At 41.9% G+C, this 23,185-nt stretch overlaps 2 protein-coding genes across 3 annotated transcripts; one reads left to right on the forward strand and one right to left on the reverse strand.

Moving 5' to 3' along the window:
* Positions 1-9,683: 9,683 nt before the first annotated feature.
* mul1b (mitochondrial E3 ubiquitin protein ligase 1b) lies at positions 9,684-13,221 on the reverse strand. Of its 2 annotated transcripts, none has more exons than XM_053424540.1 (5): positions 13,101-13,221; positions 11,753-11,885; positions 11,553-11,640; positions 11,323-11,443; positions 9,684-10,691 (listed from the first exon to the last, which is right to left on the reverse strand). In XM_053424540.1, exons 2-5 carry the CDS (start codon positions 11,870-11,872, stop codon positions 9,962-9,964), a joined length of 1,059 nt encoding a protein of 352 aa, XP_053280515.1. In that variant the 5' UTR covers positions 11,873-11,885; positions 13,101-13,221; the 3' UTR covers positions 9,684-9,961. The 2 variants fall into 2 exon arrangements, with proteins under 2 accessions (XP_053280515.1, XP_053280514.1); XM_053424539.1 differs by having other exon boundaries at positions 11,753-11,888; positions 13,101-13,220.
* Positions 13,222-20,720: 7,499 nt separating this feature from the next.
* On the forward strand, positions 20,721-22,973 carry fam43b (family with sequence similarity 43 member B). The gene has a single exon (XM_053425184.1). It carries the CDS (start codon positions 20,852-20,854, stop codon positions 21,830-21,832), a length of 981 nt encoding a protein of 326 aa, XP_053281159.1. The 5' UTR covers positions 20,721-20,851; the 3' UTR covers positions 21,833-22,973.
* Positions 22,974-23,185: the final 212 nt, after the last annotated feature.

The following is a 23,185-nucleotide window of genomic DNA, read 5'->3' on the forward strand; positions in this document are numbered from 1 at the left end:
GCCCTGCGGATACAGACCACTCAACCCCATACGATACTATGCTAACTGAGGCTGTTCTGTTTCTCATTCGGCAGTATGTCTCTGGAGTCTGATTTTGCCGTCGCAGTAGTGAACAATGTGTTTCTTCTTCTGTTCGTGTGCTGTTCCTCCAAAACATATCACAGGCTCTCAGAGGCGCGATGTGCAAGCTATTACCTCGCTGGTGCCATATACTGTAGCTGGATCTCCGTCAGCAAGGGGTCTGATCAGAGCTCTGTCTCTGGTTTGAGTTTCAAGGAGATGAATGTCAGTATTTTATTAGTAGCATGCTGGACTGCTGACCATCAACATTTGAGAAAAGCTCTTAAATGTCCTCATATTGATGTTAATGGGGAAAATGCTGCAAAAAACAATGGAAAACTGTTCCACCGACTGATGCATTTACTGTTTTTACATCTACTGATTGTATTGTGAAACACATCTGGGTAGTTGCTAGCAGTCCAGTCTTTTCTAATGTCACCATTACAGTGTTCTTAATATTTGCCATTGTGCTGTTCGATAGAAGCAGAGACAGAAAAATATGCAAACAAAGCTAAAGAAAATATAAAATACATTACGTTTCAAAAATATGTGGCTTGGGTGGGAATCTATGAATGTGTATCCCACTGGCATGTTATTTATTCTTTATGATACGTACAGTTTATGTTTTTTCTTTTGTTCTTATGTATAGAGATTAACAGAAAAACCTGGATTCGGTTGCACCAGCTGTTGGCAACTTCATAATTAGCTTAGTTATAATATAAATGAAGCTAATTTAATATGATCATGCCTAACTTGTTTAAAAAGGGGTTACATCACACAAGCTAGTTCTCATATAAAGTTAGCCTGGGTAATTTATGGAATTTAGTTTTTGGAACATTGGCTGCACCTCTCCCCTTTACCCAACTTGTATTTTGAAAACCCCTGAGTTAGTCTAACAGCTCATTAGTGACTTTCACCCAATTCAAGTCTTTACCAGCAAAGAAAATCCTCAATTATCCTCAACAAATGTATTAAATCATTAGTTAGCTAATTAGAACTCTACAGACAAACAGAGTAATAGATTCACAAACAGCTGGCGCACCCTGATCCCAAAGTGGGCGTCGATCTACAGCCCTGTTCGGTGAATCAGAGGAAAGACTCCTGCTAGTTCAGTCATTGTCACGGCTCATTTACCGCAAGTGCCTCACCAAGGTTTAAAGTCGGCAGAAAATGCAGATCTGTCCACTGCAGTTCAATCAGTGTTGATAATGACTATATATATAATATATAATATACAGCGGGGACCCTCTTCTTGATTCTTATCGGTGACCTGTGTCATCGTCTTCTAATATCTACTTGTTTTTATCATTCCATCACAGTGTTGCTTTACTCAGGTATTCCGTCATTTTCTTTGTAACTCAGGCTGAATTGCATAGTGCTTCTGCATGCACATGTGTTTGTGTTACAGTGTTTAACGAATGAAAAGAGCCTGAAGTGCAGTATTTTTACTCACTGAAATGAAAATGAGAAATACAGTAGATGTCATAATCTAATATTTTTGTGCCGTAAATCGCTGTAGTAAGTGCAGCTGTAGTTGTATTATGAAGTATTTTTTTATGTAGCGGGTCAGTTGTATGGTGCAGTAACTTTCGATTTGCTGTGTGTGCCTTTCTAAATGATTGTTGACTGTTTGGAAGCTTCTGTGGTGTCTTTGTATCTGTCGACGCAGTGGCCAGCTCTGCAGGTGCATGTAATAAAATTAATCTACAAGCAAAAGTTCATGTTCCGTAGACATTATTGTCCCTTTAATAACTTAGGGGCTCCTCAGGGATCAATGCTTGGGACCGATTGTCTTTGTAATATAAACCCTCTCCCTTGGTGAGACTATCTGCTCACGTCCACTACCGTCACTATGCTGATGATGCCCTGTTCTATCTGTCCTCACGACCAGATGACCCCTCTCAACCTGCTCCAGTGGCTTCTCAATTGGATGATGGGAAGCCACTTTCAACTCAATCTCTCGTTGGTCAAAACCGTCTGTCGTCATTAAAACTCAAACGGTTTAGTTGGTCAAGTTTGGGCTACTGTTAAAAAACATGGCGGCCTCCGTAGAGAGGACCTGTTCCTGATGTTATTATAAAGTATTTAAATTTAAAGGGCCCATTCTAGGGTAAATAAAATAACAATTTAGATGAAACACAGTAGTGCCAATAGATCCCTTTCACCTACATCTTCTTATATTATCTTGAAGCTTCCCCTCGACCCACTGCGTTCACATCAGCCTCTGCTCCCACACACAGCTCATCCTGAACCTGTTCATTTTTAAAACACAATGAACGTGGACATCTCCCAGGGGGAAAGACGTGCTGTGTAATTACTTCTGGTTCACTAGTCAATGTGATTTCAAGGTGACATCAGCTGCAGGTAGAATTTCTTCCATGTCACATAGCACACGCCTCGTCAACATTGCCCCGTCGAGCTGTCACACAGGCGGCTAATGGAGGCGGTGTGCTGGGCGGGCGGGCGGGGGGGGTGGGTGTCGGGCAGAACAGACTGAAAACAAACAAAGACAAATGACAGCCGATCTCATTACTGTGTGGTTAATCACCTCCTTCTACCTGTGCTTCTGAAATCAAACAGCAAACACTTGTTAACTTTCCAAATATCATACACAGAGGAAAATTGCCCTGGATGAACTTTAAATCATATTCTGTTGCTATGTAACTGCCAATAAATCTATTAAAAAAATATGCTTGAAATAAATTTAGTTCAAATACAGTTTATTCTTATCACGTCTGTGAATAATAAAGAAAACGACGAGGTGAGTGCAACTGAGAAGCTGCAGAAGAGAGGTTCGTTTTTTAAGTTTTAATGAGGATCCACCGACGCAAACAGGATTTTAATTTAGGTTTACACTGAAAAACGTCAACACCATCATCCACCTCCACTCAACAGCTGTCATCATGTCCCCCCCCCCCCCCCCCCCCCCCCCCCCCGCCCCACACACACACACAAACACAGAGGCCTGGACTAGTGGCAGAAAGTTGGAATGTGGGCAGGAAATCCGACGGTGGTCTCTGGTTCGAATCCACGGAGTGACAACAAAAGCAACATACCTGGACGGACAACACCTGGACAACACCTGGATCTGTTCCACACTGTCAAAGGGCCTACCCCACCCCACTGTCTAAGTGCCCCTGAGCAAGGCACCTTACTCCCCTAACACCTGCTCCCCGGGGCGCCGTGCATGGCTGCCCACTGCTCTGTGTGTCCTCCTGTGTTCACCAGATGGGTCATAGCAGAAAACAAATTTCCCCCCTTGCATGTCGTGTGTGTGGGACAATAGATAGATAGATAGATAGATAGATAGATAGATAGATAGATGGATGGATAGATAGATAGATAGATAGATAGATAGATAGATAGATAGATAGATAGATAGATAGATAGATAGATAGATAGATAGATAGATAGATTACTTTATTCATCCCCGAAGGGAAATTAAGTCGTCATAGCAGCCGGTACATTTGAATACAATAAAATACAATACAATAGAATAAAAAAAATATATATTGAGGTAGAAAGAGTAAAAACAGAAACACAAGATAAATAGGTAGATAAGGTGCAGTGGCAGATGATGGTAATATTACTGATGATATGCTGGTAATGTTATTGTTAGACAGTATATAAAAATAGTACAGTATATATAGTATATAAATATAACATAATATATATTTATATATGATAGTAATTATACCAATATAATAGCAGTATATAGTAATAATAATAATGGCAGCAACAGTATATATAATAATAATAATAATAGTAAATATAATAATAATAATAATAATAACATGTACACATGTATAAATATGTGTATATAGACTTATATATACAAAGAATATACAAAGAGTATGATATAATATATGATATATAGTACGGGTATAAATATAAGTATTTGACGATACAATAGATAATATAATATACTATGAGTGTAAGAATATGTAGTTAGAGTGTGCAAAAGACAATATTATTGTATAAAATGATATATATAGTATCAATATGGTTTATATTAACACATATCACATATGATGTGAAGTAAGTGTTCCAGTATATGGAGCGGAGTGTTGTACAGGGTACACAGTGTATGTTTAGTGCAATGTATACATGTAAATGTATCTTGTATCTTGTCTGTTGACAGTTCATCTCGAGCGACAGTTACTCAGCCGACAATTATACGTTTACATTCCTGCTACTTAATTTCTTCCGGCCGCCGAAAGGAGGCGGGAGTCTAATAAAATCCAGGCCACTAGATCACATCTAGTTTTAATGTGCACGTAAATAGCTGGTTTAAGTAATTGCACTGTCTGACTGGAGGATCGTGCAGAGGTGAGTCACGGGGGGGGGGGGGGGGGGGGGGGGTCGCCTCGACTTCTAGGAGGGACGGGTTAAGACCATGATTAGCAGTTGCTATGGCAACCATTAGGGCCTTATCTAATGTCAACCAGCAAGGAAGAGCTGCAAGGATAAAGATCATCATGTTTGTTTAGCTCTGGTACAAGCAATATAATTTATTTATCTACTACAACAAACTGATTTATTCTTTATTGGCTCATCGTGGTCTAGCCTACCTGAGGAGGATTTTTACCATTTGCATCAGCAGCTTGTCCCAGTCGCTGCCGGGGCATCGTTAGCTAGTTTGAGTGGCTGCACTTAGCTTTCTCACCGGTGTGCAGTAATCATGAGAATTTGCCTCAGAAAGAACAAATGTAATCTGTCTTCAAATGTAACCCCCGGAGGATGAGGCCCCTGAGACACAGCTATAGTTTTAAATTGGGCTGTTAAACCTGCAGTGATTGGTAACAACTTTAAAATTAAAGCATTATTGATGGTTCGGAGTAAACTCAGAAGATAAGTTGGAATTTGACATTGCTGGGTGTGTGCAGGACAATGTCAGAGACTGTAGGTAAAGACAGACTAAGTGTCTCCACTTCCTCCCACTGTAACAGCAGACTATATACACATGAAGACAGGGAAGGACAGGACACACAGGAGAGACACATAAGGGCGGAGCAAGTAATCACACAGGAGGAAAACCTGACAGGATGTGGGGTCTGAAAAGAGAAGAGACAGAGGTTACCAAAATAAAACAAGAAACACTTGTGAGAGATGAAACAGCATCTATCTACAGGACTGAAGGTAAAATAAACCAAATCCGAAAGCTTCAATCTTGTGCATTTGGAGTCAGTAGCAATCAGGTTCGATGGAGGTCTGAGGTGTGAACCATGACATCTTCCTGCATGAATCCTGTCCCGTCACATGTGAGTGTGAGCGTCCTGAGGCCTTGTGCACACACTGGCCCCTCTCTTCCATAAATCCCAGTGTCTTTTATATCTTTCATTACTTCATACTGTAAATAAATAATAAGCTAATAAAAGGTCTCGTCTTCTCTCTATTAATAGACAGCATGAGTTTGACTGTGGCTCAACAAAACCCTCGAAGAATCTCAGAGCAGGAAAAGCTGATGCTAATAAAGAAACCACGGCTGGCTGAGACTCAAGAGTTTGACTCGAGGACTCTTGAGCTGCGCTGAGGATTCTCACGGACACTGAGCATCAGGTTCTTGTTTACATCGCACAGCTGAAGACGTGAGTAGGTGCTCATCTTTGCCCACAACAGCCACCATTGATTTATGAACAAACACTGTAGATGCAGGATGTTATTCAAGTTAGTGTCGCTGGCAGAGTTTTAAAATCTTCCCTATCCTGTTATTTACTAAACCAGGAGATCAGTGCAAAACATAAACCGAGTCAATCAAAGATCCCTAATAAGAACTGTAGTGGTTTTTGTTGAGAGAAAAGACTCGATGTCACTATGACTGGATAATTCATTAGAAGGAATTCAAGCGGCGCCTTTACAGCTATCATCCCTTTTATAGATAAGAGGAGTGAAGTGCTCTGTGGTGAGGCAGCCTGATCGTGCTCTGCTGGAGAGTCGGACCATTTCCAGTCGCCCTGTGGTGCAAATAAACACGTCTACGAGCTTTGAGTGGAGTAAAGATCAAATTCAACATGAAAGAATGAGTCAGGATTTGAAGTTTGGTCCTTAAATTGCTTCTGAGGACATTGTTATAGCAATTAACTAAATTACCATGCTGGAGAAAAGTGAATCATAAACTTAAATGAGGCTTTATGACCATTTTGCAAAAAGAATCATTCACAATAACACAGTTAAACAACACTGCGCAACATATCAGTGACGATTATCAGTCATGGAGGTAATGAATCTTCAGAAGTTGCACAAGGGCACGTAGGCAACACAAGAGTGCGCCTACGTGCACTTATACAACTTTTGAAAACACTACTCAACTTTCACTCGAACTTTTACATCTACAGTCAATTTACAGGCTCCAATTTAAGTTGAAACTAATCTGCATGTCTGTGGACTGTGGGAGGAAGCTGCAGGAAACCCACTTAGACAAGGTGAGAACATGCAAAGACAAACAGAACCTTCCTCCTGTGAGGCGTCCTTCCCACCTACGGCTAAAAACAGCAGCTTCTTTCATTCCCACGCCTCTGCCTGAACGTCTTTTCTTTCTCTAACTCCTGTGAGAAGTGTGGAACTGACTGAGAGTCGCAGCTTCGATTGTCAGAATCAGGTCCAGTGAGTTGACGCTGGATTCAGGTGGAGGGGGGTTGTGGTATTAATCCGTAATTCTATATTATTAATTAATCCTGCTGCAGGGATCACATGATTTACGCTAAATCAACGTCATTATAATCACCTTAAACTCTCTTGACATCTTTGTCTGTGTCTTCTACGTGTGTGACATCACTCTTTCCTGCAAAGATATTTTTCATTTTTGCATCTGTCGCGTGTTAAAAGCGAATATCCAACCCCCCCCCCCGATCGCTTGTAGGGAATCCTGCTGACTTACTGCTGACTATATAAATGGAGGCCACAGAAACTCCCGGGGCTCCCGCTCTGACATTTGCGGTTCACACATGCAGCCCCTGTGGAGAAACCCCAGAGGGTCTCGGGAGTTTAGTGGTGAATCTGAAGGCAGCTTCACGGGGTCGTTTTAATAGGAAGATTCAGGTGCTGGTTTCCACGGCCGTCGGAGCAGATTACACAATAATCCCAGCTGCTGTTCAGATCAGTGTCAGTGATTCTTTTTTCACTGTCTGTGCGTTTGAGAGAGAAACATGTCCGACCTGATTTACAGGCTCGTGCTGCTGTGTGAGCGCCGAGGAGCTGGAACGTGCAGGAAAATGTGATCTCCTTTAAATTGCTAATGTGCTTCATCCCGGAGTAAATGGCGAGCGGCAGACATCTCACCTCCATCATTAGGCCTGTGTTCAGCTCTTATCGGGCAGTTCTTGCACAGGCCTCTTAAGAGGAGAATAATAGAGGGAATGTGTTTGATGGTTGAGTACAGTGACAGATCCCACTGCTAAACTGATGTGTTTCCATGGTGTTGGACCAGAGCTGCTGCTCTCATGTTTAGTGGCCCAATGAGAAACAGTGATTTGTTAATGCATGACTAGTGGCTGAACAAGTGATGTTTTCACGAGGTATCATTGTTTGATCCTTATAGTTAAACTTTGTGATGGAGTCTAGTCAGAGCCAAAGGTTAAACATCTGGATATAGAGATGTTCTGGTAAGCACCATTTTTAAAGGGTTTATTAAAGCGTTTATTAGTAGTAAATAGATAATTTACTAGTGTGTTTAGATATGAGCCATTAACAGTAAAAAAGCTGCAGCACATTTGCACAAAAATCCGTTTATAAACCACTTTTCCAACAGTCACAATCAGTAATAACAATTAAATAAATTTAACCATGATTTAATGGGTTCCTCCCTGACCCACATCCCATCCTTCTGGCTAATTGTATGGGAATCTGTTCAGTTGTTTTCTTGTGATCTTGCCAACAAACAAACAAAGACACGCGGGTGGAGGAGAAGATGAAGAAGTAAACCGGGCTCAGCTCGGCCTGGTGGTAAATTGCCTTTCATCAGCGTCCATACATGCAGCAGGAAGGAGAGAATAATACTCTGATTACACGTTATATCTGACATTTAGCTCAGCGTCAGCCCACTGCTGGAAAATAGATCCGTGGGCCGGCCACTGAATACTAATGTAATGATAATGCCACGGTCCCGGTGTCACGTTAAATAATACAACTGAGGTTTCAAGGCATAAGGTGGGAAGATAAGATGGATTTTTTTTTTAGGAGAATAACAGAATAATTTGAAAGCTCAGAGGAGGATCAGTCCTCAAACTGAGTAAAGTCGACCTCCCCTGGAGGTGGACGTGCCTTCCTGCCGGCTCCAAATTCAATCGAGCAGAAGAATTTGTCTGGTGGTCCCTCGTCTGTCTTCAAAAGCTGAAAATCTGCCTGAAGGATCATCTGTTTTATGAAAAAGCAAAGGGGTAATATAAAGGTTAACGATTCGGTAAAGAAGGATTTTCTGCCATGGAAACTATTAGATTAGATGGGAAGTCCTTTATTTGTCGGGCAATGGGGAAATGTGCAATATTACATTATTATTTTAACTAAATCTCATACATGATGACTCACTTATAAGCTATTTTTAATATTTTTAAATACTTCAATGCACTGGCAGCTTGCAGGAGTGGAAACAACAGCTTCCACTGGGGCTCTGCATCCCTGATGTTCTGGAAAGACTCACACCCCCCCCTCCTGGCAGAAACCTCCATCCTCCTCTTTCATTAACACAATGACTGTGAAAGTTGTAGTTTTTTTGGTCACCATTCGTCTTTAATGATATTTCACGAGTGAGTTCATTTGTTTGTCTTCAAGCAAAAGCAGGTTACAAGTGTGAGGATCTGTGAGGATTCAGAGTTCTTCCCTGAATCCGTGCTCTTTGGTTTCCACTTGCTCTTCACACTGCGGGGGAGCACCAACCTTAATTATCAGGTGCTCGGTGGATAATGAAAACAGACCAGGTCAGCCAGACCCCACCTGACGGAGGTTTGTACAATTATCCCCCTCAAACATCTCTAATCACCGGATCTCACTCTTTAAACTCTTGACACAGAAATATTCAGTGTGAGCTGCAGGTTCTCCTCATCTGAACAAAACCACTGAAATAAGGCCCTTGAAACTTAATAGAAAAAATCTGTTCACACATTCAAGTCAAAATTAGAGACTAAAAGAACAAAATATCCCCGAAGAATTCATGATGGTATAATCCATTTTTAAAAACCGTCTTGAAACAAAAAGACATTTGTAGAAATTATCATAAAGTAACTAAATTAATTTACTTCAATGCAGTGAAGCACTTTTTCATACTTCCATTTTGTCCCTTATAAATTCAGCTCCACAACATTTATCTGGCAGATCAAGTTACCAATTAATTTACATTAAACAATTATGACTTCATAAGGTGCTGACATGACTCTTTTGTCATGTTTTCAGTTGTCATATTTTGTTTTGTTGTGCAGCGATTTTGAGGATTTATATGACTTTAACACATTTAAAAGTTTTCAAACCAAACAATTCCAAGTATTAAAGTGTTTTTATGCTGTTGTATGCTTAGTTACAGATGTGTTTTCTAATTACTTTAATGTTTATTCAGACACTGTTCATTACATGTTCATTTGCTCTTCTGCTGAGATATAGGCTTATCAAATTAAAAAAACAATCAAAAAACACTCTTAACATAAATTATTTATCTTTATCAGGAAACGCAGCAATGACTTATCTGATCAGTATTTCTCTGTACAGAAGAACAACATTTCATTGTAAGGCTGAAAGAAGGAATTAAATTTTCTTTATCAAGATGAATTATAGTTTCCAAATAGGATTTGACCATTTCACGGGAAAGAAAAACAAAACCTGCAGCTATTAATCATCTGGAGCCGCAGGCGACCGTTTTTGAATGACGTGTTTCAGTGTAAAATGCTGAGTAGTCTCTGTTTGTGAAATGTCCACATTAGCTGTTGTACAGAGGCACCACTCTGTCTATAGTCGCCCTGCAGATGGGGCATTTCTTTGGCTGTGGCAGGGCGTCATAGCACTGAGAACACGCACACACGTGACCACACTCCAGAAACACGCAGGAGCGCTCCCGGCTCAGACACACAGTACAGCTGGTGGGCGACACGCTGCTCTCCTCGATGTTCAGTTCACGCATGCGTTTCTTCTGCTGCTCCTTGAATTCCTCCAGCATGCTCCTCTCCTTCTTACTCTGCTTGTGAAGCACGTATCTCTTCCACAGGATGTAGAAGAACGTGGAACAGGCGGCCAAGCCGGAGACGAGAGCCAGAATCCTCCACAGCCTCACGCTCTTCACCTGCTTCCCCAGGAGAGAGTCGTAGTCCAGCCGGGTGAGGAAGTAGGGGAAGCCCTGCTTGGGAGGCTGGAGCTTGATGAGGTTGTTGTCCAGCACCAGCTCTCCCACCCCTGTGACGCTGTCTCCCACCCGCAGCATCTCCTCGGTTTCGTGGATCCCCTTGGGCCGTTCCCCGCTGATGAAGTGGCCGATAACACTGGACAGGGACTGGACCGTGGGGTGGAAGTTCTCGTAGGTGGTCTCCAGGTCCAGCTCTGCAGCGTCCAGCGGACGGATGACCCGCACAAAGGCAGAGACGTCCTCGTCGTGAGACCCGAGGGCAAACGGGACTGTGTTGGTTCGCTGGTGGATGACTTTCTCTGTGCTGTTCCTGTTCAGAAACATCCCAGTTACTACTGTTATTATTCAATTAGTGATCATCAAAAGTAAAACTGAATTTATTGCATATTTGAAGTGTATGTCCTTCACTTTAGAATCCAAATGAAATCACATTTAATTGTACATTTTTACACTGAAAAAAAAATGTTTCAAAAAGCATTTATAATAGTTTTTCAATATGAGAAGAAAATAGAGCTTATTACTTTGCCAGTAAGTGAAAAACGGTTTTCCTGCTCAGAGCTGCGTTGGATTAAAGATCACACCAGCAGCTCAATGCACAGAAGTGGTATTTGCAGCTATGTGTAAAGGATTTAAGGGCCGTCAAGATCTATACCTTGAAGTGTTTAAAAGGTAAACGATGAAAATCAAATAAAAAAGTACCAAACATTGTCGGAAAGGAGAAGGGTTGTATTTTTCTATAAAGCCAGTTTTTAAGAAAAGGTGAAAAACTGTGACAAGGTGGAACAAGTCTGCGTCAAAAGGTAAACATCAGAAGTACCGTGACCGTTTCAAAGAGTTGAGGGAGGTAATATTCTGTCAATATAACTTTGAAATGTCTCATGATGTGAAGTTTCCCCTGATTAGACCTTGTGAGTGTCCATCTCTCCCAGTGTCGTACTTACCAGAGGTGAGTGGTGCGGTTCCAAACCATCTTCTCCTCCTTCAGCGTCAGTCTTTCGATGACGCCTTTGCAGTTATCGACAAACTGACTGCTCAGAGTTTCCTTCACGTTCCTCACGGCGCCTGCAGCGTGCGACAAGTAAAGACTTAGTGTGGAACTATTGTTATAAATATATACATGATTTAATAGTATAGATCAGAGGATTAAAAAGAGTCAGGTGGATGAACGCACCTTCTATGACTGCGTAGGGGACACATCTTCCTGGAGTTTCAGACAGGAGGTTACACAAATCCTTATCAATGGTCACTTTCTTTGCTTCCTGTCGAAAAACAAACTTTGAAGATCAACACGTGGCAAAAAAAAGGGGCCATAAATTCACAAGCTGGGGACATTAGTGCAATAGAGACAGAGAGAGCAGAAACGTGTGTGACCTTTAGTCTGGCAACCGTGGTGGCTCTGTTCTTGTAGATGGTGTAGAAGAGGCCGGTCAGGGCCGAGCTGGTGGCCAGAACCACGATCTGTGCAGTGGAGGGTTTCCCACTGGAGTCCATCCTGTGAGCCGTGCTGCTGGAAAAGAGTCGCCACACCATTTAACAATCTGTCGTTTATCTCGCACATTTAACTCAAGTACAACTTTTAAGTATTTTTTCCAATATCAATTCTACCTTTCAGAGGAGAGCAGTTTTTTGTATCATAAGTTTAACTTTTGCACCTTTTGTTTATATACACCTACACAGCTGTAACGTGAGTTGAACAGGCTCTGTTAGTCTAATGCACACCTTTGTATATCTTCAGTTATTTATCTTTCTGTATTTATATTTGGCTTCAATACTCTTTATCCTATAAACTAGTATTGTCAATACTCTGCAGTACTCTCAGTTACTGCAATATCTTCATTAGCACAATACTTCTTTCCAGGGACAGCTTTGTAGTAGTTCTGATGGCGAGACTTTCATCTCACTGCAGTGATCTTCTCCTTGATTCATTTTGATATTTTATTGTTATTATGCTCTTGTGTTTGACTGTCTATCTATCTGTCTGTCTCTCTATCTATTCATCTATCCGTATGTCTCTCTATCTGTCTATTCATCTATCTGTATATCTATTTATCTGTCTGTCTATCTATCTATCTGTATATCTCTCTATCTGTATACCTGTCTCTCTATCTGTATACCTGTCTCTCTATCTGTATACCTGTCTGTCTGTCTCTCTATCTGTATACCTGTCTCTCTATCTGTCTATCTATCTATCTATCTATCTATCTGTCTGTTTCTCTATCTGTCTATCTGTATATCTATTTATCTATCTATCTGTATATCTATCTAACTTTCCCTTGAGGTCAAAGAGGAGCTGACTTTCAGAGCCACTGAACAAACCATGAACTAATACAGATTGCATATAGAGACATAAGCTTTATTATTATCCATACATATATATATATATATATGTTTCCTCTGGCAGAGACACAGAGCTAACATGGTTAGTATCAAGCTAGCTGTGTTTGTTGTGCTTTTGAAGAATATATTAAGTGACACGACTGGTTTCAGCTCCACTAACTAGTTACTTACCTCAGTTAGTTATCAACAGTACGATCACTTGACACGCGGCTAGTTTCGTTTCTTACTAAGCTAACTGGCTACTTAGCTGAAATTAGCCGTTTGCTAGCGGTCCCTCGGCTAACTGCGCTAGCATTACACGTCACCCCCCTCGTTTAAGAGACGCCTGTGAGCTGTCATGTTACGAAGCAGTTTGAAATCTGTTAAGAAATGTGTTTCAAACCTGTTTTCACTGAGTCTCTCGTCGCTGAGTTCACGGAACCAACAGAAACAAAAACAACAATAACAGCTACAACCTCTGTGAACATCAGGAGCAGGAAGTATCCCGAGCTGCAGTTTCTCCTCCCGGCCACAAGATGTCGCTGCGGAATCACCAGTAACACCACCAGTAATAACTATGTGCTCCAGAGTTTTTAATTAACAGTAATTATCATTTTATTAGAGGTAGAAATTGAATCTCAGAGTCATATGTTTTATCTTAAATATTGAATGTGATTGTTTTTATGTATATGATAGTACTTGTTTATCTGTCTTTCTGTATTAATATTAGCTTTTATATAGTTTTATAAATATATAGTACATAGTCCCCACATCCACTCAAATAAATAATCATGCTTAAAGCTTATTTCAATTACATGTACCTTTATTTTATTTTACATATGGTCACTTTTAATGATGTGTTTTGTATCATGTTGAGTGAATGTGAATAAATCGAATAACTGATTTTTCCTTAGATGGCGCTGTTGAGCCATTTAGCCACGCCCATTTCAATATACCCCAGAATTCAAATACTTTTTAAGGTTTTGAATTTCCAACAAACTTTGGTGAGTATTTGAGGATGTCTAGGCCCTGAAAAATCCCCAAAAGGGAAATACAAATCCTTGGAAATACAATAGGGCCTCCCACCGTCATATAGGGCCCTACTAAATGCAGAATCTAGCCCCCACGGGCCGGATGGAGGTCAGGAAGATTTGTTTTCTTGCCCTCAGTCGACCCTCTGAGGTAAAAGTTCATCCTTCAGCTGCATACAAATTATATTTTCAACAATTGTGTTACCGGGAGCCTCCAAGGTCAACCAGGACTTACAATTCCCACCAGTGCACAGACACAGGTACATTTAAATAAATAAAGGTGACTTGAGAAAACTGGAGGCTGAGTGTGAGTCAGTGATGTTGTTTAATTTATTTGTTTATTGCTCCTCATACATGACTAGAAGCTTCCTTTTCTTTGAATAGCATCATTACATCATATGTTTGCTGTATTACTTCTGTGTTGTTTAATAAAACATCAAAAAAAGAGCACTCTGTATTACCGGACACAGACTTTTGGAGTTTCAGCTTCGCTCTATCACACGAGTCTGTTTCTCCAAACCGAACACGAACAATAATAGTTTTTCAAGGTGTTTAAGTTCAAGACAACATTATGGCTAATTGCTAATAACAGCTATCGGCGTGTGAGCGCAGATGATTTGAAAAGCTGATGCATTTCAATCAAGCTGTTCCGCCTGTAGTTTACCTTCCGGCAACCAAAGCTGCTCAAACATGATTCGTCAAACTAGAGAAAGGAAACCAGAAGCTTCCATCCCCCAGAATCTTGTCCCTCGCCCAAAGACTAAAGTATGTTCACAAGCAGAATAGTTTTTAAATACCTTGTAAATACTTTACCTGTTGTTTTAGTCTGGATTTTCCATTAGAAAATCAAATTCAGACAAAAAACATGTCCCAGATTATAAGTTTTACTCCGATCTGGCCTCTTGAACTAACCTTTAAAACTTCAGTGGTTTAATAATGTAACAGGAATGTCTGGCACAGAAAATCTCCTCTGGCGCAACCGTGTGACAAACTCGACCTGACACGTGAGTGATAAGCCCACGAGAACTCACAGCTTTCTTCTGCCCGCGAAAAAAGGTGCCACCTCATTTTCAACTCCGGCGAAAGAACAAAAATGTCCTTGGGTCATCAATGAGATATTAGTCACCTTGTTTTGTGGACTCACTCCACCTTTCTGGACCCGCTGCCCACGTAAGAACTCCTTGGACAGGTGTTGTAAACTAGCATTTATGCTAATACACTGTAAACAATGCATCTGGTTCGTCCAATGACATTGTCATGTCCATGTCCAAATAAAATCTACTACTACTTCCTCCTCACTTTCTTTGTCCCTGTCACACGAGGACTTCTGCTCAAATGCCAGCCTGGCAAACGCTCAAGTGGATCGTCAAAGAGCAGATGGAGGAAGCAGCTTTACGGGAGCACGAGAGGTGAGAAGAACATCATGTGTGTGTCTCCTCTGGATGGTGCAGTGTTGAAAGGATGACAGCTGGAATTTACTCTGTTCAGATAAGCTGTCAACATGGAGACAAGCTCCCCGTCCCTGAGTTTATCCAATTACACACCCAAACACAGCAGCTTGCATTGCTTGTGATATTGTGTTGGATTTACTGCACACATGCTGAAATTTAGAAAACACACGCTAGGATGCCTGCATGAGTAACTGAGTGCACAAACATTATTCTAAGCCACGTTAATAAGTTTGCTAACCTTTAAAATGTCAGATTTTAACATTGTGCTAGTTTTGGTTGAAGAAGCAGAATAAGTGCAGCTCCCTCTTTAACTGTTATGTAATTCTGAACCATTGTTCAGCTTATAGATATCATTTTTCAACTTTCAACTTTCATTCAGGTTCCTTTTTAAAGTCCAGGCTGTGATCTAAAATAGAAAGTTTTCGGCGTTTGATAAAGAAGAGAAACTTCAAACATACTGTCTCTTGTGTAAAAAAAACCATTTGGAATAATTGGAAGGTTTTATATTTTTGTTCTCTCAACACATCGCGCAGCTTCCAGCTCTATTCAGGCGTCAATCTGCTTATTCTCCCACTGAAAGGAACAGAGAAGTCTCAGTTCCTTGATATATTGAAATCAGCTGGCATTGTGTTCTCTGAGGAATATTTAACAGCGGCTCTGGATGTATAATTAAGCTGTTCGGTCCAGACTTTTATTGTGATGCCGCTCGTATTCACTCAAGGACAAAACCACTTGTATTAAAAATGAAATAATGACGCTCATGATTCTGAATATGGGGGATATCAGTAATTGGCAATTATCGCTGTGTGAATAAGTGAGGACAGAAAGATTATCTATTTGTGATCCACTTAGTGTGAATGTCGTCAAGCATGAAACCAAAATGTGCTCCGACACTGCAGATACAATAAAACCTCTTAAAAACTTTTATAATCTATATCTAATGATTCCAGAAATCATCAAAAGCTCTGTAGAAGCAGCGGCTCATTAACGTCAAGGTGCTGTGACAGTCAGTGGCTCGGTCATTAAGTTGTTTCCTGTTATTCATTAATTCCTGTTTTTACACTTGTTTTCTGAGCTTTAGAGAAGTTGATATGTGGATTTTCTCACCTTAGGCAGAGTCCAGGTCACATGTTCCTACCATCTTCTGCTTTAATGCTAAGCTAAGCTAACCAGCTGCTGACTGTCACTCTATATTCAAAGGACAGATATGACAATAACTGTGGATCTTCTTGTCTTAGTCTTGGCAAGAATGCGACTTACCTGAATATGTTTTAGCCCTGAGTCACATCTGGATGATTAAAGACCAGAAAAACGATGTCTTATTCACATCAATATGCACTAATGGACTTATTTCATTTGCTAATTAACATTTTTAATCTGACCTTTCATTCAAACTAATAAATCTCTCGCTGTTGTGCAGCACTTCCCGCTCAGGAGTAAATGAGTCGACCTTCAGGTCTCCTGTGACTGTGTCGCTCCCCTGATTAAAGGAAGGAATGAACCTCCTGTCTCTGACGTCCTGCTCGTTACCCGATGACTCACTTGAACTTCATTGTGGATTCCACCAGGCCTATTATAATCTACAGCCTGGCAAAGAGGTGATATGATTTTCATCCCTCGAGGCTCAAACTTCCACTTTTTGTAAACAAAGAAACGACCTCAGCAAAAATGTCCACGGCCTTTTCTTATCATTTTTTGTGGGACTTGCTTCTTTTTGTTTATTGGGTGAAGTCGCGTTATCTGCAGCCGCCTGATGTATGAGGAGCGCCGCGGCCCTTTCTGTCATCGTTCCCTCGCTCTTGTTCTTTACGGCTTGCCCGGCCGCCCTCACGCACGACCATTAATCAGCCGTGTGAGAGCTGCGACCCTCTCTGCCAGGCCCCTCTCATTGATTACACTGCTCTGGGTAAGTGTAGCATGATGAACAGAGAGCCTAATTCAATTAGGCTGCACAGACATAAATATGTAGCATACGCTGGATAAAAATCTGCCTTCGAAAACAATGATAAGAAGCGAAGGAGAAGGAGGCATTTTGAGGGAAGGACTCCACTTAGATCAATTCGTTGTTTTAACATCTGGGAACCTGGGATGCTGGAAGTCAGAGTGACAGAAAATGACAATGCATCAGCTGGAGATTGATTTGTAACTTACCCAATAAATGGGGACAGTTCCAAGCCAGAATTGTGGTGTGGGATGGAAATGGGATGGTTGTGTTGGTGAGTTAGTTGTTCCAAGATAATTCTTTTTGGACGTTCATGGTCCCCAGAGGAGGACTCTTGCTGACTTTGCTTATCCAGTGACTCTTCCTCCAATTTAGAGCAAGTTAAAGTTATAATTTCAAGATGAGATTAAGTATTTTATTTTTAATCCTCATCACTGTTTGTAACTTTTTTTCTGTTCATATTTTCACTTGTTTGTATAATTAATCTTTTATTTATTTACATAAAAACAAATGAATGAATGGATAATGTTACCTTTCAGGAGGAACACGATTAAAGTTGCCCACTGTTTGTAAGTAAAGTTTATTCATAAGATTCTTTATAAACTCTGTAACATTCACCTTGACTGCAGAACGCCTCATTAAAATGCAGCACACTCTCTGTCTGCGAGAGCTAATTCACACTGAGCAACTTTCCCCTCCTCTCTCCTCACTGATCACAGCAGTTTACAAAGGATGCAGATCATTATATTATGTTGGTTTTAACCTCAGTTACAGTGTTTATCGTGAATGAAACGTCTGCACGCTCCAAAATCAGACACAGAGTAAAACCAGCAACCTGGAGATAATCCGACTGGACGTGAAACAGATGAGAGTCGAGACAGTTCCTAATTCAGACAGCCCCCGTTACAGGACCATATCTCAGACGGCAGATGAGTCAATACACAAATCCGTTTCGGCAAAGGCCAAACCATGATGGATTATTTTCAATTTAGCATATCAGGGTCTGTGTTTATCTTCTGTGATTAGAGATGAGTTATCTAACAGCAGGCGGTGAAGTGTGGGACTACAGCTCTTTGTATGAGGCCTCTCAAGAAAGTTGTGGTTCATCCAGGGATCAGATCGTTGTAACCCAGATTGTAGTTTAAGAAATTAGAAGCAGATGTATATACAGATGTTTTCCCGTGTGGTGAAATCTCGTGATTTTATGAACTGCTGCAGATTCCTACCGTAGTATGAAAACTTGCTTTATTCCAATGCTTGGAGTCTTTAAATAGTTTATTGTCGATTCAGAATATTCAATACTACACTCTAAGATAAAATAAAAGAAAGAGAATTTAAGGTTGAGTAGATGTTCACCTCTGGAAATTTGGGTTAAATGTGATATTGTGAAAGCCAAAGGTTAAATATATTATGAATTATTTATATTTTGTTCGTCTTTCTTGATTTCTTAAAACATAAGGTACCACGAGTAACACATGTAACTCTGTCGCTTGGGTTTTTATTAAGTATTGTTTGCAGTATAATTTCCTCCCTATTCAACACTCAGTTTCTGCACACTGTACCTATCTCCTACATCCTGGTCACTCTTTATTCAACTTATATAATCATCGTAAATCACATATGAGGCCGTGTCTCCAAAGCAATTAGATTTTTTCCAATGAAACCAGCAAACACCAGGGGGAGAAACAGAGACCTTTATTTTTCCAGCGTGGCCCCAGTGACCCCAGCAGAGAACTTCATCCACCATCTCCACGCGACAATTTATTTCCCATTGCCAGCTCGAAACAGACGATAGTTATTTTGATTCATTTCAGCAGAATCCTCCACGGCGAGAGCGCACGGCTTTTATCTGCTCTCGTTATTAAGTGTCGACCCATCGCACAGATGTTTGGACACGGGAGTAAAATAAGACAGATGTTCAGCGGTCTCTGTTTAATCAGGTTCCAGAGCAGATTGCACCACAGCCACTCGGCCCAGTCACCTAGAAACCCTGTTTATACAGTAAAACACCAATTTACTGAAGCAAACATGTTTAAGAGAAACAGACGCACTTTATATTGACACAATAACTTTATAATAAACGCCACAAAATGCTGATGACACCATCAATCTTTTTTTATTGTCCTATTACAATCATTCTTGCAATATCCGCTCATTGCAGCCAAAGCACGGTTGAATGTTTACGGCCGAGCTGAAGTCCGGTGAACGATGGAGGTCTCTGTTAAACATTAAACAAGGTGACGTGTCTCCAGTGTGGCTAGCAGCGTTGTGAGGCTAGCTAAATGCTAATATGTGCATGCTAACATGCTCAGAATAATGTTACGTTTCGTTGAACTTCGGAACTCGGAATGACGTCAGAGTTGATAACGTTCCAGTTGCAAAGGAACAATGTTTACGTTAGCCAGCTAGCCATTGTTAGCCAAAACAGTTCATAATAATGTATTATTTCACGCATACTAACGGCTTAGTAATATGTCCACCTGACTCGGAGTTCGGAAATTCTGAGCTCCAATTTAAATGTACATGTCAGTGTATTAAGATTAACTAGCCTAATAGTCTAAGCTGCTCTTTGCACCTTAACCAGTATAACTTCTAAGTTGTAGCACTTTCCTCACTGGGAAATGACTTTCCTGGAGATTACTCCAACTTTCAATCGGAAAAACAAATTAATCAGTGTGAGCACAGTTTTCAGAACAGAGGGTTTCGGACTTTCTCCAAGCTTCACTGCCTCGTTTTTAGAGTGGATATAATAACCTGGACTGTGCAGAATACAAATCCCTTTTTTTAATTTTCAAATATATACTGCGTCTAGTTTGAAATGCATAACTTATGTTTCATCATTGGACTCTTCAGAAACTGGGGCTTATAAACTATTTTTTATTTCAGGCTCTTGCTCTTTCTTGGAGTTGTTTTTGAATTATTTAGTATAATCAGTCATAAAACAGTTATAATATCACAGTGCGGGTTTTAAATCCTGATTTCTAATGAGCTGGACCATCCTGCGTGTTTGAGCTGCACTTTCACACGGAGACTATGATGCATTGAAATGTCCTTTCAACTTTCTCTGGGAAATGCTGATGCAAAACAAACAGAACAGAACTTGAGATTTAATGTTTGTCTGTTTATTAAACAAGCTCTCAAACAATTTGAGTCTGGTACAAGGTTTCGATTTAATCCTCGTCTTTACAATGACACAAGATCATTCTGTTTACATTAAACATGACACCAAACAAGAAGAATCAATTTCACAGTTTGGACTCGAGTGACTTTTATACCAGAGTTAACAAGAAGTCTCGTTCTTCCCCTGGGAGAGAGTGACAATGTTCTCCCGTCCTTGACTTTACAAGAAACATAAATACAGTGATACGGATAAATAATGCGTTGGTGTGGAGCCATTTGGAACGGAACAACAAAGCGGGGGGGTGGGGGGCTTGAGGGTGTCTGAGCGCCGGGCTGAGGCTGATCAGCGCTGCATGATGCAGACAACAGAGGAGCAAGAGGAGGAGGAGGATGAGGATGAGGAGGAGGATGATGAGGAGGAGGAGGAGCGAGGGAAGGGAACCGACTGGCTCTCAGCTCTCAGCTCTCAGTCTCTCCTCAGTGCTTCGTGGAGCAGCTTCTCTCTGTTTCTCCTCCCACTCTCGCACACACTGGTGTTCTGACTCTTTTTGTGTCTGAGCTGACGAGTGCAAACGCAGAGGGGCTCACTCGCTCCAACTCCAGCCGCACCATGCTTCCCTGGAGGAAGAACAAGTTTGTTCTAGTCGAGGATGAAGCCAAGAATAAACCCAAGAGCCTGGGGACCGGGCTGACCTACCAGTCCATCCTCGCCTCGCTGCTGCGCTCCTGTCCGGACCTGCTGCCGGACTGTCCCTTCAACTGGGTGGGCAACATCTTCCACTCCAAACGGCAAAAGGTGGAGCTGAACAAAGAGGAGCCTGTTTACAACGTGCGCTACCTGGGAAGTGTGGTCACCATCACGGCCAAGGGACCCGGCTGCACCCAGGAGGCAGTTGCCAAGATCTGGGCGAGGAGCAACTACGGGGAGCAGAGTGTGAAGATGAGGTTAGCGGTGGGGCCACAGGGCATCAGGATGAGCGCCGACAAATCTGGGAAAAAGAAGCCTCTGCATCTTTACTCCCTGAACAGAATCACCTGCTGCAGCGCCGACCCGTCCCGGCCCAAGATCCTGGCCTGGATCTACAGGCACCAGGTCAAAAACATGGCAGTGGTGCTGCGGTGTCACGCCGTTCTGGTCAGCAAGTCGGAGAAGGCCCAGGCCATCTCCCACAGCCTCTACCAGAACGCCACCTCCGCCTTCAGCGAGTTCAAGCGGCTGAAGCGGCAGAGTGATTTCCGGCACTGCCAGCAGCAGCTGCTGGGTGAGGAGGCGGTGCCCCTGATGCCACTGAGGAGGCTGCTGAACGGGCAGTGCCACTACCGACCGCCTGCCGACAACCCCGGGAGCGCCACCCGCCTCTGCTCCATCACAGAGGAGGAGGAGGAGGATGATGACGAGGACAACAAAGATGAAAAGCTGGAGGTGGAGGAGCTGTGGGAGAAACAGAGGATTTTCACAACAAACACAGACCCGACTCAGCTACTGTCAGAGCTGGACCTCGGGGATATTGCCAGATTGGAGCAGTGCCAAATCAACTTTGTCAGCGACATCAACAACAACACGTTTTCGTTTATAACCTCTCTGGTGTGACTGTAACGTGGTGTGAAGAGTTCTGCCACACTGCAGGAACCCATTCCTCTCTCTGCCCCTCACCGGTGCCCCACTCAGGCCCCCCCTCTGCTCCGTCCGTGCAATGTGAAGTGTTTACCAGAAACTTCTCCGACTACCAGGGAAGGAGGAGGAAAGACGGACGCTGGTTCTGTGGGAGTGATTTTCTATTCTGGCCAGATGGCTCGGAGGCTGGTTTGACTGTGTTGGTCTGTGGGAGCGTGTTTACAAAGAGGGCTGATGATGCACACACTAACGATAGCACAACGACGAGGACATCGAGTGTTTTCAGGGAAACGCTGAGATCACCGACACGCGGGTCACATTGATCGCAGCCCCACGCGGGATGTGTTCATCCGTCCTCCGTCTCTTATTCCCCCGAGTTTAATCAATACCGTGTTTGCCAGCAGGGACGTTTTTTTTAAGGATCGACTTGTAATATTTTTTCAGGGGAGGGATCTTTGTAAATTTGTGTAATTCTTTTTCTAATAAGACAATCCTCACTCTCCTTTTCTGGACGCTCGCAATCGCAAGATGAAGTTTGTTACGGTTTTATTAACGATCACAGTCGACTAATGAATAAGGCTGTAATTTAGGAAGCAAGCCATTGAGTGGACATGTTTATTGCTGCCATTTGTTAAAGTCATTATTAATGCATGACACGTCAGCGTTAACCTTTCCCCTTCTCTGTCGTGTGAAACCTCCGATCCTTCTGCTTTTTAAAATGAACACTGTGATAAACGTGTGACCAGGGACAAACCACACAACTGTTCATGCAGCAGTGTTTCCTCAGTGTCGTGCATTGTTTTAAAATGTATATCTATTGCAGTGTTACCAAAAACCAATCTCGATTTGTCCCTTGCTTTTCAGCCAAGTTCTGCAAACGCAATCTTTTCCACACGAGCCCTTTTGCAAAAAAACGCAGACGGACCCTGACGAGTCAACACAATCTGTTTTGAATACTGTGTGTGCTGCCGTCTAAAGTTGCATTGTGATTATCATGAGATGAAGCTATTTATTTTCCAAATATGATGATGAATAAAAATTAGTTCTCAACTGTGGGTTTTCACTGCCTGGCTCTCGGAGGGAGGGTTTTTCTAGATGCTATCAAAGAGATTATTCAAATGAGTCCCAACACTCGACTCTGCACCAGCGAGCATTTGCATGTTTGTGATGTGAAAATATGTGTAACCTGCACTTCAAAGATAAAAAAAGAAAGAAAACCAAACATATTTACAATCCGTCATTATCTGCTTCCCGGAGCCATTTGGGTTTTCACTGCGTCAACTTCAAACTGCCACTCGTCGGACGTTAACGTGGTTGGATTCATTCTGC

This window comes from Pleuronectes platessa, chromosome 6 (assembly GCF_947347685.1).
Source record: "Pleuronectes platessa chromosome 6, fPlePla1.1, whole genome shotgun sequence".
NCBI classification, from domain to species: Eukaryota; Metazoa; Chordata; class Actinopteri; order Pleuronectiformes; family Pleuronectidae; genus Pleuronectes; species Pleuronectes platessa.